The sequence below is a fragment of the Monodelphis domestica genome, chromosome 7 (assembly GCF_027887165.1).
Source record: "Monodelphis domestica isolate mMonDom1 chromosome 7, mMonDom1.pri, whole genome shotgun sequence".
Taxonomy (NCBI): domain Eukaryota; kingdom Metazoa; phylum Chordata; class Mammalia; order Didelphimorphia; family Didelphidae; genus Monodelphis; species Monodelphis domestica.
The window spans coordinates 127,906,569-127,924,329 of NC_077233.1; the positions used below are offsets into that span (position 1 = coordinate 127,906,569).

At 34.3% G+C, this 17,761-nt stretch overlaps 1 protein-coding gene across 8 annotated transcripts in view; it reads right to left on the reverse strand.

Annotated features, from left to right (window-relative positions):
- The window catches only part of JAK2 (Janus kinase 2), a 125,604-nt gene that overhangs the window by 45,409 nt on the left and 62,434 nt on the right, over positions 1-17,761 (reverse strand). For 7 of the 8 annotated variants that reach the window (XM_007499538.2, XM_056805448.1, XM_056805449.1 and 4 more), the window contains 2 exons: positions 15,819-16,140; positions 14,786-14,905 (listed from right to left, as the gene is read on the reverse strand). In XM_007499538.2, the coding sequence (XP_007499600.1) occupies positions 14,786-14,905; positions 15,819-16,140 (442 nt within the window). Of the gene's footprint in view, positions 1-14,785; positions 14,906-15,818; positions 16,141-17,761 lie in introns of those variants that run through there. The other variant, XM_016424247.2, reaches the window with a different exon arrangement.

The window sequence follows — 17,761 nt, forward strand, 5'->3', positions numbered from 1 at the left end:
GAGCATTTCTCAAATGACTAATAACACTTTATATATGAAGAAATATAAGATAATAATAACTTGAAAGATATTCATTAAATAGATTAAAATGTTTATTCATTTATATTTGTCATCAGAGACTCTTGAAGGAATTCCTAGGAAGATCAACATATCCTGCCCCATTCTCTACCATGAATTTCAGTTCTATCACCAGCTGTCTAATAGACATTTCAGACTGGATATTCCAGAGACAACTTAAACATGTCTAATACTGAATTTATCATCTGTTCATTTAAATCTTCCCTTCTTCTAAATTTCCCCATTGCTAATGAAGGCACTACTGTTCTTCCAGTGCCTTAGGTTTATAATCTTGGCATGATTCTCAATTTCTCATTCTCCCATATTATATAGCCAACCAGTTGCCAAATCTTGCTTTTAATATGTTTTTTCACATCACTCACATTTTAATTCAGGTCCTCATCAACTCTTGCCTAGATTATCATAATAGTCTCCTAAGTGGTCTCTATACTTTCAGTCTCTTCCGTTGTCTCTAGGCCATCCTACATTCTGGTGCCTAAGTAATTTTCCTTAAGTAGAGGTCTATGTAATTCCCTTATTTAACCAGCTATAGTGGCTTCCTATTGGCTTTAGAAAAAGATATAAACTACTCTATTTAGCTTTTAAATCCATATATAATCTGGCCCTAACTGGCAAAACTAGTCTTTCTATTCCTCACTTGGGGTTGGCCATCATTCATACCTGGAATGCACTTCTTCCTCACCTCCACATTATAGAGTAGTGATGGCAAACCTATGGCATGGGTGCCAAATATGGCATGTAGAGTGCTCTCTGTGGGCACTAGGCAGCCCTCCCCCAACTTCCAGAGTTCATTACTAGAAAGGCAGAGGGACTCAGGTAGAGCTGCTCCCTTCCCCCTCTCCACCATGCCAGGTAGCAGAGTTGGAGAGGAACTGAGTACTTGGGTCACTCCCCTCCCCTTCTCCAAACTTCCTAAGGACATTCCTCACTTCACCTGCCCCTCTACCCAGCAGTCCAATGGAAGCACTTACTCCCTACCCTGTGTGGAGTAAGGGAGTGGGGGGAGCACAGCACTTGATCTGGGGGATGGGATTGGGGCCAGAGCCTAGCATTCCATCTCTAAAAGGTTCCCCATCACTATCATAGAATCTCTCTTCCTCTAAGATGTAGCTTAGGTACCATCTTTTGCAGGGAGTCTTTCTTGATTCCTGCAACAGCTAGTGCCCTAGTTCTCATACCACCTATTTACTTTCAGAATGTATGCTGATATTTATTCATTAATCTTATATTTTTAACATTATATCATTAGAATGTAATCTCAGTACAAGTAGGAATTATTCTATTCTTTGTACCTGTATCCCCACTATCTGGTACATAATAGGTGCTTCATAAGTGCTTTTTTAATGAATCCATGATATTCTTTAGTGATTTATACTGATTTTTTTTAAGATTCAATTTTCTAGAATCTTATGGATGTTTCTAAAAGCAAGATATTTCTCATTTTTATTTCAATGAAAGGCATTACCTCTACCAAGTACACAACCTGGAAGGAATTTTTTATAAAATTTTGTGCAAGGGACTATAATTTCAAGTTAATGCCTTAAATCAAATTAAAAAAAAAAAAGAATGGAAAACATTCAACTTTCCTGTCTCAAAATACTGTACTACTGAAGAAGTTGAGAGTTATTCAGTATACCCAATTCTTGGCAGAATTAAAAACAATAAAACATGGCTCTGATTGAATGCTAAGAAAAATAAAGGACTCCTTTGAAATAGAAAAAGGATTAGCACATGATATTTATACCACCAACCTCGACATACTTTTTAACTTCTCTATATGTGTGATCTTTTGGAATGCAAAACCTTTGAGGGCAATGTATTTGTATTTCCAATGCTTAACAATGTGTAGGCTCACAGTAAGAGCTTAACAAATACTTTATCTCTCAATCTACATATATTAACTGTGATATTGGAATCACTTTAAAAAGACTGATATATATTAATTTAAGATCGCCAAGGAATTCACTTATTTAATTCCTAAATGAAACACTCAAGTCAGCTGCCAAACTTTTTTTATGGTGTTTTAATTACAAACAGGAGGAAGAAAGTATTAGAGGGAGAGAGAGAGAGAGAGACAGACAGACAGACAGACAGAGACACAGAGAGAGAGAGGGAGAGAGAGACAGAGAAAGGAAAGAGGTTTAACTACTCAGACCCCACTCTGGCTCAGGCTGAGCCAAAGCGGGCTTTAAGGCCTTGGATAGCCAAGGCAGAGAAAGGGGATCAGTCCTTATCACTCACATGACTAATCTGAAGGAAAGCAGTTCCCGGGGCTCCTCCAACTCCAAGCACCAGCCTCAAACTGACTCTAGCCCTCTTCCCAGGAAGTTCTGAGAATTCCAGAGGCTGTTCTCTACCTCACTTCCTGCATCTCACATGTGCCAATAGTGGCTCTAGCTTGACCTAGGACCGCCCAGAGGGCTGTCCTTTTTTGCACATGTCTCTTGAAGGCCATTTTCTCAGAGAATTAAATCTTGAGTTTGCTGCAGCCCTTCCTAATCTTGTTACACTGAGTAGGATGGAGATTGTAGTTTCCAAGACCTGATTCTGTTATTCCAAGTATCTCTATTGTTATTGATCAGGAAATAGCTAAATCCGATCTTCTAAAGAATGGTCTGAATAGGGTGGAATATTTTTGAAATTCACTTAGCTCATATTTTTCATTTTGTTACACACAGCAACTTAATCAGATGTCAAAACAAAAATAATTCAGCCAGTCAAAAAACAACTATTAGCACTAAAGATATAAAGGCAAAATATAATCCGTTTTTTTAAAATGTGGCTTTTCAATACATGCCAAGGAGATGAATTCTTTTAACAAATATATAAAAATTACATATTTCCTTTAGAAAGTATCCTCAGGAAATTATGCCTTAATTTTTAAAATGTGGTTATTTTTGAAAACATTTTTGTATATTTTCATCAGTAGAAAAATCTCATCTTTTCCAGGCTGACTTGCCTTTCAGAAACTTGGATATCATTTTAGAGTAAAACATCATTTCACAGAAAGCACACCATGAATGAAAGCATACTATGTCAGAGAAGTTAAGCAATGGCTCAGGTTCTACATTTTTATATCGGACAACAATAAAATATTTCAGAGTTCATTGCCTGATGCTTTAAAAACAAAGACACTAATGTGAAAGAAACAAATCAACACTTTCTTACTTTGACAATCAGACTTCCTAATATCTTGGGAGAATATTAGAATTTTTCATTAAAGAGTCTGACACTTTTGTTTCCAAATCATACTAGAAGCACTATATTTCATTGCTGATTAGCACTTTCCTCTAAAACATTTTATTTTGTTTTCCTTGAAAGACCAGCACATGTTATCTTTATGATCTCGTGTTCATCACCAAAAATGTGTGATACAATCTCTACAGAAACTTTTCTAACATTCAAATTTTCTTTCAGAATGAGTATATTTTCATCTAAATTTACTAGTTAGTCACTATTCTCAGTCAATCATGCCCATGAACAAAACATTTCTAACCTCAATATTTTAATTAGTCACAACCACTTTATGTTCACCATGATATACAATTTTCCTTCCTATGCTAGACTCAAGTCTTATGTCAAAAATCTCTTATGCAGATTTACTTAACCTAATACAAATTGGTCAATTTTTTTCCTAAATGGTATTCATTGTAGCTGTAATTAGTATCATACTGTCCACCCTCAGAAGTACTACTGCTTTAGTTAAAACATGTGTTCCTTCTACAGTCTTTGTGTCCATAAACCATATAAATCACAGATTAAGATCAGATTTACTGAGTCTTATAGCTATGCTTGTTGGTTTCTGCAGGTATGACTTAGAAACCTAGTTGTACTTGTCAAAGAACAAAGGCACCAATTTGCCTCCTTATTCTGGCTAATAAACCAGGGAGCCCAAGTTTAAAATAGAACATTTCTTTATCCTTTTTCTATGTATTGATTAAGGGAAAAAATGACTATTTTTTCTGTTGACTATTGTCTATTGACTATTCTCCATCAAATTAGGAAATGGTTGTTCATTGTAACCAGGCTACTATATTATTGAACCTTCTCTTTCCCTTTTGATTTCATAATATTTAACATGGAAGTCCATCCTGGTTCAGCTATGGAGTTTCTATAGCTTTGAGAGAAGCTTTCTGTTGATCTTTCTTATATATTATATATAATGTACTTAAAATAGATTTAAAAAAAAACAGAAAAGGTTCAAAAATTATATTGCAGCATTCTCACATCAGGTCAGCTCAGGAACCTAAAATCTTTGTAAAGTAATATACATGTGCAGGGAGGTTACATGGGTCAACCAAAACTCATTTATTGGTCACTCCTCAAACTATATGACTTGTTCTCATACTCAATCTTATTATCTTGAGCTCTAGGAAAGGCCAGAGGCATTTTTGGAATCTTAATAATTAATCAAATTGCAACCTTTTTATTAATAAGTTGGCTTGGGCCCCACTCTATTTCAATAAATATTATTTAGAGAATAAATTGAATAAACTTTCTTTTTAATAATAAGTACTCAAATTTCTACATATTAAATATCTTAAATATCAATGAATAAATGTTGAAAATGACTGAAAGCACAATTTGTTAATAAATTAACTCAATAATTAACCAAGACATAATTATTTTTAATATTTTGGTTATAAGTAATGTTATAATCAGAGCCACCTAGAATTTCCACTATGATAGTGGATGGTATCTCTTCACTTTTAGAAACAAAGTGTGAATTTTAGATTTACTCCCCCCTTTTAATATTTAGAATTCTAGCAACCAGGAATGTATACACCCCCACTTAAGGATTAACTATGAGGAGGATGGCCTATGCCCGACATGTGCTAGCAAGTGACAAATCAGAAACAACTGACAGACCTCCTGGGCTGTCCTAAGCCAAGCTTAAGCTACCATTGGTACATGTGAGATGCAGGAAGTGATGTAAAGAACTGTTTATATATTTCACATCATTTCCTCTCTCTGGGCTCTCTCTTGGAGATGTTGGGCTCACTCAGGGATGTTGGGCTCTCAAGGTTCAGTGTTGGGAGCTCGTGGCAGTGTTCTTGGCATGCTTGCGGGTTTTAGTTCTGTAGGGTAGTTTAGGTAAGGCGTATTCCCTGAGTGAGTCTGGTGCGTGTTTAGGCTGATTCCTCCTTTCTTTAACCTCCTAAAGGCATTATCCTCAGAGGAAGGCCCCTCATCTCAGAGAAGACCTTGTGGCTGGAAGCCGAGCTAGATTTGATCTTCTGAGAAGGCCTCGTGGCTGAGGCCTCTGAACTTCCCTTGGCTTAAGCTAGGCTGGAGAAATCTTATACCCCTTCCTCTCTCTTCTTCTTAATTTCTTCCTACTATTGTAATTAAACCACCCTAAAAATCCCAAACTGACTTGAGTATTTTATTGGGATTGAATTTAAATCCCTGGCAACCACTAAAATAATATATTCAGTCAACAACTCCTAATTTTACCCTTAACACCATTCAGCTTCTCTCATGAAACCAAGTAAAGTCTCTTCTCTGAAAGTCTTTTTTATAAAATGAAGGTGAAAACAGCTTTATCAAAAAGGATCTCTCAACTTCCTTTTATTCTTCTTTTGTTTCTCTCCAGCCACAACAGGAAATAATAATCTTCAGGCTCTGATAATAATAATTTTAATAGTCTCTCTACAAATTCATTCCCTATAAAATTATCTTTTTAAAAAATATTTCTTGATTAAGTAAGTTAATTCTCAAAAGAAACAAGCTTCTCTTTACTCATCCTCTGTTTTCTCTACAGTTCATTTAATAGATTCTCCTTTCCCATTGAAATGGTAAATAATCTGATTTAGGTTATACACATGCAATCATGTAAAACATATTTCCATATTACTCATTTTGTGAAATAAAACTCAAACAAAAAAAAGGAAAGAAAATGAAAAATATTTTGCTTCAATTCACATTCAGACTCCATCAATTCTTTCTCTGGAAACAGAAGGCATTTTTCATCATGAGTTGTTTGGAGATGTCTTGGATCATTATATTGCTAAGAATAGCTAATTCATTCATAATTGCTCATCATACAATAGTGCTGTATACTGTGTTACCATATTATACCCTGCTCTTCTGGTTCGCTCAGTTCACTTTGCATCAGTTCATGCAAGTCTTTCCAATTTTCTTCTGAAAGCATCCTGCCCATCATTTCTTATAGCACAATGGTATTCTTTCACAACCATATACCACAACTTATTTGGTCATTCTTCAATTGTTGGGGATACCCCTAGTTTCCAATTCTTTTTTACCACAGAAAGAACTGCTATAAATATTTTTATACAAATTGATTCTTTTTTCTTTTCTTTGATCCCTTTGGGATGCAGACCTAAGTTTGCTGCATCAGAAGATAATACACAAGTTTTATAACCATTTGAGTATAGTTCCAAATTGCCCTACAGAATGGTTAGATCAGTTTAAACTCCACCAACAATGCTTTAGTGTCTCAGTATTCCCATTTCCCCTCCCCAACATTTGTCATTTCCTTTTTCTGTCATATTAGCCAATATGATAAGTGTGAGGTAGTACCTCACAATTGATTTAATTTGCATTCCTTTACTCAACAGTGATTTAGAGCTTTTTTTCATATAACTATAGACAACTTTGACTTTTTTCCTCTGAAAACTGCCTGTTCACACCTTTTGACCATTTATCAACTGGAAAATGAGTTATGTTCTTAAAAATTTATCAGAGAAACTTACTATAAAAAAGTTTCCCCACTTTTCTGCTTCCTTATAACCTTGGCTGTATTGGTTTTGTTTGTGTTAAACATTTAAAATTTAATGCAATCAAAAGTATACATTTTATATCCCATGATGTTCTTTATCACTTATTTAGTTATAAATTCTTCTCATATCCATAGATCTGACAGATAAAATAGTCCATGATCTTGTTAATATAATTTATCACAAGAATGTTGCAAATAAGAACAGCCAGGAATGTTAATATAGAAATGTTAAGTGGGGGGGAACTCCGTATAACTGTTTGCACAGATGTAAAAAAACCAAATGTTTGAGGAAAGGTAAGGAAAGGTAACAAAGGTTGAGGATTAGGATCCCTAAATCTAACAGGGGGTTAAGCTTTTACCCACTTCCCTCTAGTTTGCGAGAACTTGCTTCTTGCTCAGGCTTCCCTGAGCCTAATTTACAACTCCTTATTACTGAACTAAATCCCCAGAATCTATGCTAAATAACTTATTTTAAAAATTGTATATACTTTTATACACACACACACACACACACACACATATACACATACACACACACATAGTATTCACTGCCTCCTTGTATCCCTTCAGATCACTCCTCCAACTCCCAGTACTTTCTTGGCCTACTCAGGCTTCTGGGTCTTTGATAGGCCTTAAAGGCCCTGCCCAATCTGCAGTCACACAGGGAGGAAAAACTGTCTCTTTCTTATATAAGTAAGTTTACTGTCTCCTTAGATCTCTTTCAGCTTTAAATTAGTTCAGTTATTCATTCTCTTTGCCAACTGCCGGCTCTTCAGGGCTTAGCTAGGCTTTTCCTCAAACTGGCTTGGTCCTCTTAGCTGCCACAAAGAGGAAAAACTTCCTCTCTCTTTCTCTTTTCTGTTGATTCCCCCTCTACTCCCCCCCACCCCCCCAAACTTATTCCAGAAACTCTAACCAGTTCTCCTCTACCTGCCACTGGGTTTTTCAGTGTTCCAGGGAACAGAAATACCTAATGCGGAAAAAAAACAAACAAACCACAAAACCTCCCAGAGACCCCTTGCTGTGCAGGTGAGCAGTTGGGAAACCAACTGACTCCAGTTGCCCAGAATTCCAACAGGCACCCCTTACCAAGATTCTGCCTGGTCTCAAAGAAACCTTATCCATTATTCTTTACCCTGTCCTTAGCTGCTAAGATCCCAACTACTCCAAATGGTCCTCATTAGTCCTATGGCTAAATTAATCCTAATAACCCCTTAATTTGCTCATGGTATCACCATTTAGGTCTATATCGTGTACCTATTTTGACTTTATCTTAGTATTCAGCATGAGATGCTGGTCTATACCTAGTTTCTACAAACTACTTTCCAGACAACAAGAGCACTTTGCTGATAGCTGTGGCTTTTCTCTCCTCCCAATAGAGAAGGATTTAGCTATTTTCAGTAAGGACAGCCTGAGAGTAGCTGACAGTGCAGCATTTGGTGCAGGAGCAAGCAGTTAGCAAAAAGATAGACACAGGAGAAGTTGATGCTGCCATGGGGATAGGGCTTAAATAACTAAGCACAGGACAGAAAGATTTACAATCCTAATTCCAAGACTACCTCCTTTCTCTGACTCCTTAATCCCCAGTAGGAGGAAATGAAGGCTGTCAATTCCAAGGAAATCAAGTCCCATTTAGGCATCTTCCTTTACTTCTCTGTGACATCAGAGAATATGAAATTTTGCTAGCTGAATTTTAACAAAAATCTGTTTTATTGGCGGATGGGATTGAAAAATGAGTATGATTAAGTTCTGTTGATGTTGTGCTTCTGTCTGGAGCTATTTACTTTTTTGATTTTTCTTTTTTACTATAAAAGTCATTAAATCTAAGTCAAAATAAGCTAAACTTAGACCCAGATTTTCAAACTGCTGAAACCCAAAGTGTTAACCAAGATTTTAAAAAAAAATCATATTGCTCTTAGTGAGCAAAGTTTTATATACTATTAAAAATATTTTTAAAATATAATTTATTTTATCTTTTTCCCTTCCTTTTAAATTTTTGTCTGAATATGTTTTATAATGTATTTAAGTACAGTAGTCTACGTAATAATCTCTAAATAACTACACAAATATTGGTGTATATGTTCAACAAAGAGTATATATGATCAAAATTGTTCAGAGAATACTGGTCTAATGGTCTGGAAAAATTCAAAAAACTTAACAAGGTTCCAAAACTAAAAAAGACATTGGCAAATGAAACACAATGAAAAGTAATAGTTCTTTCATTTCTTTTTGGATTAAAATATGTTATCAGGGTTTCCATTACATCTTCCAAGGGTCAAGAGATAACTGTAAATTGTTGTGGAGTCAAAAAGATAGCATTTACCAAGTATCTGTGTAAGCTCAGAGAATAGAAAATAGCAGATACCTACAATAAGTTTAACTGTGCTTAGAAGAAGAAAAGAACTAAAAAATAATTTTCAATAGTACCAAAGAAAGAGCTTTACAAACCACTTGTCTACTGACAAATTAGCTACACAGATTCATCTCAATTTAGCCTTTCTAAATTTAGAGAAACAGGGGGCAAAATATATGCTTTTCAAAAAGGAAAACATTTATTTAAGAGGAATCAATTAAATCTTGTGAAATACTTATTTTTTAAAAATCTGTACCTATTTTGCTCAGGAAGGAAGAGTTGTTTTAATTGTACAACTACAATCTTCTGCCATTTGAGCATGACCTATCACTTATTTCACAGGAAGTGTTAGAAAAAGAGAAACCTGAAGTTCTACAGATCAGTAATGAGGGGAAAACGCCACCCATTATGACTAATGATTAAATCATTTGATTATGTTTTGTTGTCTTTCTAAAAGGTTCAGGGAATCAATGGTGGCTGGTACTTATATTCACAAAATATTCCCAACTATTGCATGAACATGAAATTAGTTTACAATTATAAACTATATGTAATTATTTCACACAATGACAGAATTTTATAGTTAAAAATCTTTATAATCCTTTAAAATTCAGTGCAGATGCCACTTACTCATGAACCCTATTCTTATACTCCATAATACTTAATTGGGAGAAAGGGAATATAGAGAAGAATGAGACATGATCTTTCCCCACAAAGAGCTTATAATAGAAAAAGGTACTAAAGTATATGATTATAACTTACATAGAAGCTGCAAAATTTTAGAACAAAAAAGTGAGACTTTCAGGGGCAGGAAGAGGGCCTGGCTTAAGGCCTTTCCTTAATATTCTCTCTTCAGATTATTTTATATTTAATGTACATATTATATTTCCACAGTATGCAATGAGTTCTGCAATGGCATAGATTGCTTCCTTTTCTTTGTCTCTCTAGTGCCTTGCATAAATTGTCTTTTATAAATATTTGTTGAATTTAGTTGAATTACAAGGGGCTTTAGAGAAACCATGAAGCTAACACTTTAATTTTTTACATGAAGAAAGTCAGAGATATTTATTATCATTATTATTAACAATTGACATTTACATGGCACTTTCAAGGGGTTTTATAGACATTTTCTCATTTTTATCTCTCAAAAAGCTAAGTGTTTGAATGTCAGTTCTGCTTCCTATAGCCCAAACAACCTTTAAAAAGTCACCTGAACTCACTGAGACTCAGTTCCTCATCTCAAAAATGATCTTCCCAGTTGTCTTATACTTGTTGAGCTTTAAAAATTCTTTCAGAGGGGGCAGCTGGCTAGCTCAGTGGATTGAGAGCCAGTCCTAGAGACGGGAGGTCCTAGGTTCAAATCTGGCCTCAGCCACTTCCAAGCTGTCTGACCCTGGGCAAGTCACTTGACCCCCATTGCCTAGCCCTTACCACTCTTCTGCCTTGGAGCCAATACACAGTATTGACTCCAAGATGGAAGGTAAGGGTTTAAAAAAAAAATTCTTTCAGAACAATGGTCTCCATTCCTTTTTTGATTCCACACCTTTATCAGAAAAAATTGAGTATATACCCACAATATATGCATATTTACTTATAAACTATATATGTGGATTATGGCACATATAGTATGTACATTTTAAGATATTATTGAATTGAAATTATTAAAAATAAAATAAGCTACATTTTATACTATTTTATTTATTAATGGCAAACAAAAATTTTTACATTCACTGAGAAAAATATGATTGAATTTATGAAATGACCTCTGAAATCCCAATATTCTAATTTCTTTTGCCTAAAATTCTGCAAATACTATACTAGTTATATTCATATATTTCAATGACGTTTTCTATCATAAACTCTTTGTGGAGCCAGACCATGTCTCATTCTCTCTGTATTTCCTTTTCTCCGAAGCATAGACACAAAGCACTCCAAATGTTTGTCAACTACAAGGATACATAGAATTTAACCATGAAATAAGTGCATTTTTTTTGTTTGTTTTGTTTTGGGGAGGATAAAGGAATGAATGGGAGATAGCTATAATCAGCTAGATAGGTGCAATAGGTTGAAGTATTGATATAATTAATTTTAATTTCCCAAGATCTGAAATTAAAATCTTTTCTCATGCTTTTGATAAGATCAAAAAAAACAATTTTTGTAAACTAAAACAATCACAAATAATGCCTATCATAAAACAACGTTAAGCTCCATGAAGGCAGAGAATATGTTTTATGTAGATTTTTATGCCCCCTCCTTTATCTAGTAAAAGACCTTATACACAAAGGGTACTGAACAAATGTTTGTTAAAATGAACTGCTGCTATGTCAAGGTAAAAATAATAATAATTAATAATAATAAAGCTAATATTTATAGTGCATACTGTACCAGCATTAAAACCCTGGGGGAATAAGTGGTCTCATTATCCCCATTTTATAGAGGAGAAAACTGAGACAGTTAAGTCATTTGTCTAGGGTCATACAGCTAGTGTCTGAAGTTGGATTTAAACTTGGGTCTTCCTGACTCCAGGGCTGGAGTTCTATCTAGGTATACCATTAAGCTGCCCCACAAAACTGCTCCATGTTTAGGAGTTTCTGTATTTCACTGGATTTATGATATCACTGATATGGGCATTCTCTCCACTGGCAGTTTTTCCTTCCTTCAGTACAAATGAAACTCATCAATGATTTCTCATTTCTTTTTTTTTTTAACCCCTTACCTTCTGTCTTGGAGTCAATACTGTGTATTGGTTCCAAGGCATAAGAGTGGTAAGGGCTAGGCAATGGGGTTTAAGTGACTTGCCCAGGGTCACACAGCTAGGAAGTATCTGAGGCCAGATTTGAACCTAGAATCTCCCATCTCTAGGCCTGACTCTCAAACTACTGAGCTACCCAGCTGCCCCCTGATTCCTCATTTCTTGTGTGATTCTTGACCAAATTTTCACAAAAGAAATATCCCTTGTGTTAGGGGTCTTTTGCTAAATATTTTGGCATTTTGCTGATAGAAGTACATCATTCTGGTTGTTACCTATCTGTTATTCCTAGTTTTCCCCACACCACCAGCTCATAGTTTTTCTGATTATATATTTCTATGATAATCTATTTCTTATGCCACTCACTGTATATAGATATTCACTGGAAAAAAACTATAGCCTACTTTGACCCTATCATATACCCTTCCATTTCCCATGAGGTCAACTGAATAAAAAATCGAATTGGTAGCCTGATATTGTGGAGAATTTGTTGGGCTTAGAACTAGGTTGAAATCCCCATACCTGATTATTGCTAGCTATGTAACTCTAAAGCAAGTCAACTTAATTCCTGCATGCTTCTAGAGGACAATAAGGAATTATGGAAATAAAGTGACTAAAATGCTTTCTAACTCAGAGACTTCCCTTTTCTAGGCATAACCCCCAAGGAGGTTCACCAACAAAAAAAATAAAAGGTTCCACATGAGCCAAAATATTTTATATTAGCATTTTCGGTGGTAGCAAAGAAATGGAACCAAAGTAGATGTCCATTGTTGAGGGAATGGTTAAACAAATTGTGATAAATGAATGTAATGGAATATTATAGTGCTGTAAGAAACAAACATGATGAATACAGAGAAGAATGGAAAGACCTGCATGAACTAATACAAAACGAAATAGGCAGAGCCAGGCAAATAAAATACACAACTGCAACAATCCTGATGGGGTGGGAAGGAGGGAGGAACTACTACTTGGGCTCAAAGAAGAGATATACAAATGTACCATAAGCTATTCCCTTGCAGGCATGAGAGGCTACTGGCAGGTAACCTCAAACATGTTAATGTTAAATGTTTTTCAATATGTTGTTCAGTTTTGTTCATCATTTTAATATATTATGGCTTAATCTCTAAGGGTAAGAGTACACTTGTTATTTTACCAAATGAAAAGGGAAAGGATGCCATTATTAGACATAAATACTAGCATTTCTATAGTAATTTACAAATTTCAAAGTGCTTTAAAAATATTATCTCAATCTATCCTCAAAACAACCTTAGGAGGTAGGTGCTATTATTATCCCCATTTTACAGATGAAAAAACTCAAAGCAGCAGTTAAATGACTTACTTGGGGTCCCAGAGCCATTAAATGTTTGAATCCCCATTTGAATTCAACTCTTCCTGACTCCAGGTCCATTGTGTCACCTAGTTGCCTCACTTCTAATCAATCAATAAGCATTATTTAATTATACTAGCTGTGTAATTAAATCCAATTTTGAAAGATGATCATTTTAAGTAATGTATATTTATTAAAGTTAGCATGTGTAGTGTTAATGGGACTATGAAGAGGCATCCCCAATGCCATTACCCTCAGGGAGTTTACAATCTAGTATTAGTGGTAAACATGATATTTTAAAAAAAGTAAATAATATAAAGTAAGATTCTAACTGTCACAGGAATCAATCCAGTGCCTAAAGGTGTTTAAAAAATTTTTTTTAAATAGTTACTTTAAGAGGTCAGGAGAGTCATCAATAAACTGAGGCAGAAGGGAAACACTGTACAGATAACAAGGAACATAAGAATTTGGTTAGAGCATGGAGTTCTTAAAGAGAAAAAGTGGGAAACAAAAATAAGCCTGTTCAAATAATGAATGGCTTAAGGATTCTGAACAAAGGGAATGACAAAACAGTGTTTGGGGGATGATAAAGCTGGCACTTATAAGAGAGACTGAATCAGGGAGGGCCAGAGATAAAAAGATCATTTAGGAGACTACATAGATAGTCTAACTGTAAAGCAAAAGAAGCCCAGATTGTGGCCCTGGCAGTGAAAATGAAAAGTATAAGAACATATTTAAGAGACACCACCAAGAATCAATGACACTTAGTAAATTACTGAATGTAGGGAAAAGGGAAAATTTCAAGTCAAGAGAATAAGAGAATGGCTGTACCACTGACAGAAGTAAAGAATCCTGTAAGGGAGCTGGTCTGTGGAAAAGCATTAAGTTGTACTTTAAGAAGCTTCTAGTCTGAAGTTCAGTTCATTTAGGTGATGTCCAGGACTAACACAAAACATGTCAGGTTCAGCTTAACGAATAATCCATAGTAACCTTATTTAGGAGTGAAAGACTAAGTATAAAAAATACACTGTTAACATTGTTCCATAAGAATATTATATCCTCTACTTGAGGATCACTCTGTGCACTAACTAGAAAAAGAGTGGCATAGGTTAAAAATGGGGACAAGTGAGAAGATCTAAATTAGAGGTACCAGTCCACAAAGATTTAACATATAAATGATAAGTAAATGTATACTTTATTACTACCTTGTTAAAATATATAAAATATATAAAAAATACTATCAAAAGTTCAAGGTTTCACATTAGTTCACATTTTCTCTTCTTTGGATATTAAAATGCCTATCTGTGCCTGGTATTGAGCAAGACATTACCAAAATTGTTTTTGCTTTGTGAAATATTTTGATAGAATGAAGTATTACTGAGCTGGATATATCTTGGATTAAATCAGATCATAGATCTATATTTCAAAAAACCTTAAAATGATTACCTTTTTTTCCTGATTGTTTTTAGTTTGTTAACTGAATCAAATCAATTACATAAGTAACATATAATTATAAGTTATCAGAATAACACTTACCAAATTCTTGCCATCTTGTTTATGAATAGTCACCACTCTATTCTCATTTGAACCTTCTTGATTTGCTTGTTTAATGCTGACATCAATAATATCAGGAAAGTCACAGTACATCTGTAAGTCCTATAATTAACATTGAGTGATACTTTTAAAATTAAGTTGATTTTATTGAACTAGTTCAGAAATAGAACTTAGGAAGATGACAATGTCTCAACTTTCATTTTTTTCTTAAATAGAAGAGGTTAAAATGATATTACCTCAACATTAACCTAAATATTTCCTCTAACCTATAGCAGTCTAAAATGACAATATACTTTCTTGTTTGAGGAAAAAAACAGTTTTCTGATATTATTGTGCCATTAAAAACAACATTCTGAAAGCAAGTCAGCACTATGGGTAGAATCAACAGATATCATTAATTAGAAACTTAATTCCCAAAGCATTAAGATATTAAAGTACTATCTCCTTTCTTACTTATTAAAATCCTCTAATAACAAATAGCAGCCAGAATATTAACAAACAAAAATTCTACGAGAAACATTAATAAATAACTACATTGTTTCTGGTTGTTAAATAAGTACTCTTTTCTATAAAACAATTTAAAAATAAAAATTGTCTGGTTTCATTTACCCTTTTTCTCTATTCTATTTTGTTTAACTCTTGTCCCTTCTGGCATCAATAAGGAATGATGAAAAAAAGAGAGCCAAAGACAGTAACTAGCTCATGCTTTTGCATATAAGGTTTTAATCAATCCTAACATAATTGAGTTTTTTCTCAAAGTAATCATAACAAAGTTATTATAGCAAATAAATACTTTGCAATACACAACCAATAATTAAGAAACATTCTGAAACAATAAAAAAATCCCCACAGAAATAGACCATGCAGTTGTACATTTACTACAGCAAAACTTCCATTGACATCAATGGGAGTTTACCTGGTTAAGAAATGCAGATGCCTAAAATATCAGAATTACTTTTTTCATTGTCATTCAATTTAAAATAATAAAGAATAAGAACATATCATTAAAGATTACCTGTTCTGTCAGAGTCTCACTGTCTTTATGTTTCCCTCGTGACCACTGAATTCCACCGTTTCCAGTTATTATAATGGTTGCAAAAATCTCCTCACCTGAAGGACCTCTGCCAGGTTCTTTTACTTCAAATTGTTCTGAGTAGAAGGCAGACTGAAGAGTTTCCAGATTTATAAGATATTTAAGTTTCAAGTTTCTGGCAGTAGCTTTGCATTGGCTGAACTGTTGAATAAATCTGCGGAATCTGTACCTTATTCGCTTTCGAGTCAAAATATGATAATCTTGGATCTTTGCTCGAACACATTTTGGTAAAAAGGTCTTGTAGCTAGTGACACAAGAACACAAGAAATATTTAATCAGGACTAGTAAATCAAATTTGAAATAGTTAATAGCAGTCTTGCACATATTGTAAAATAAAAAGAAAGACTGTAAATCATTTAATTTTGTAGGATTTATTTATTACTAGGTAAGAGAGAAAGGGGTTCTTTCTCTCAGTGAGCAGAGACAAGAGCCAGAGCCCCAGCAGCCTGCTGCTCCAGCAAAAGACCTCTCCGGCATGGGATCAGCTAATTTATATACAAACCCAGGCCAGGACGTAACTAACACAGGGACGTAAAAAAAGGGAACCCCAGGAAGAGTAGAGAATGCTGGGGGATGAAGTCCCCAGGGTACAATTTTTTAAAATACACAAAGTAATGCATATGTGTAAATGCAGATTGCAATGTAGGCATAGGATAATCTCACATTTATAGTGGAAACTATCCCTTTCCTATTTTGATTTTTCTAATATTAAAAAAAAGCTACAAAAACAAATTATGTTAAGTGGATAAGTTTTATGTCTATGAGGACACAAAACCAGATGAATGGCATTGCCAAAGACAATTATAATGATAGAATTCAATATATATTTCCTCACTGATGGCAATGAAATACATAAAATTCCTTTTCTATTGTTTACTGCACCCAGCAGAAACTGGAAGCAAATATTAAAACCTGGTGTAGGGACAAATTAATTTTCACTTAAGAGGTGGATAAACAATAGAAATTTCATTGTGAATAGTTACATTAAGAAAAATGAATGCTTTAAAATGCTTTTAACAATTAATATAAAGAATAACCACCACATTCCTTTCCCTGATCCTCAAAGTCTAGTCCTTATATAGATTACCAAGGGATTCACTAAATCTGAAACTTTATTTACATAAGTGAGAATGGAAAGTTGACATAAGAGGACTTTGGACAATTAATTTGGAGAAGAAAAGGGGAGGCTAAAATGGTATATTAATTATAAAAATTTATCATACCTCAGGGTTAGGAAAGAGACACATTACTTGGGAATAACATAGAAATGTTATGACTTGTTAGGATAAGAAAGGATCTTAATGCTATTTCTCTAAATCAGACTTGCCAACATGGACATTCCTATTCTAAAGCTGTGGTCTTCAAAGTGAGGGCTGTGGCCTCTTGATGGGTTATGGTGGTCAATCCTCATTTTATTTTATTCATTTTGTTATGGTTTGGAAAGGGATTTTATTTTAGTATATCTTGTGTGTTATTACTATATAGAAATGATATTGATATCTGGGCATCTATTTTGTAACCTACAACTTGGGTGAAAATACTAATTGCCTCAATTAGTATCTTTGTTGATTCCGTAGATTTTCCAAACAAACCATCATATCATCTGTAAATAGGCAGTTTCATCTCCTTTTTTAAACATATATTTATGCATTTAACCTCTTTCTCTTTTCTTACTGTGATTGCTTTTACAGAGTTATATCAAATAAATAACAGTAGGGTGAGTAGGTACTCCCTTATTTATTGGGAAAAGTTCTGTGATCCCATGGCACACAATGCTTGCTTTTGGTTGTAGATAGATGGGTTTTATGGTATCAAAATAAATCCCTCTATGCCTTAATTTTGTAAAATTTTTAGCATGAAAAAAC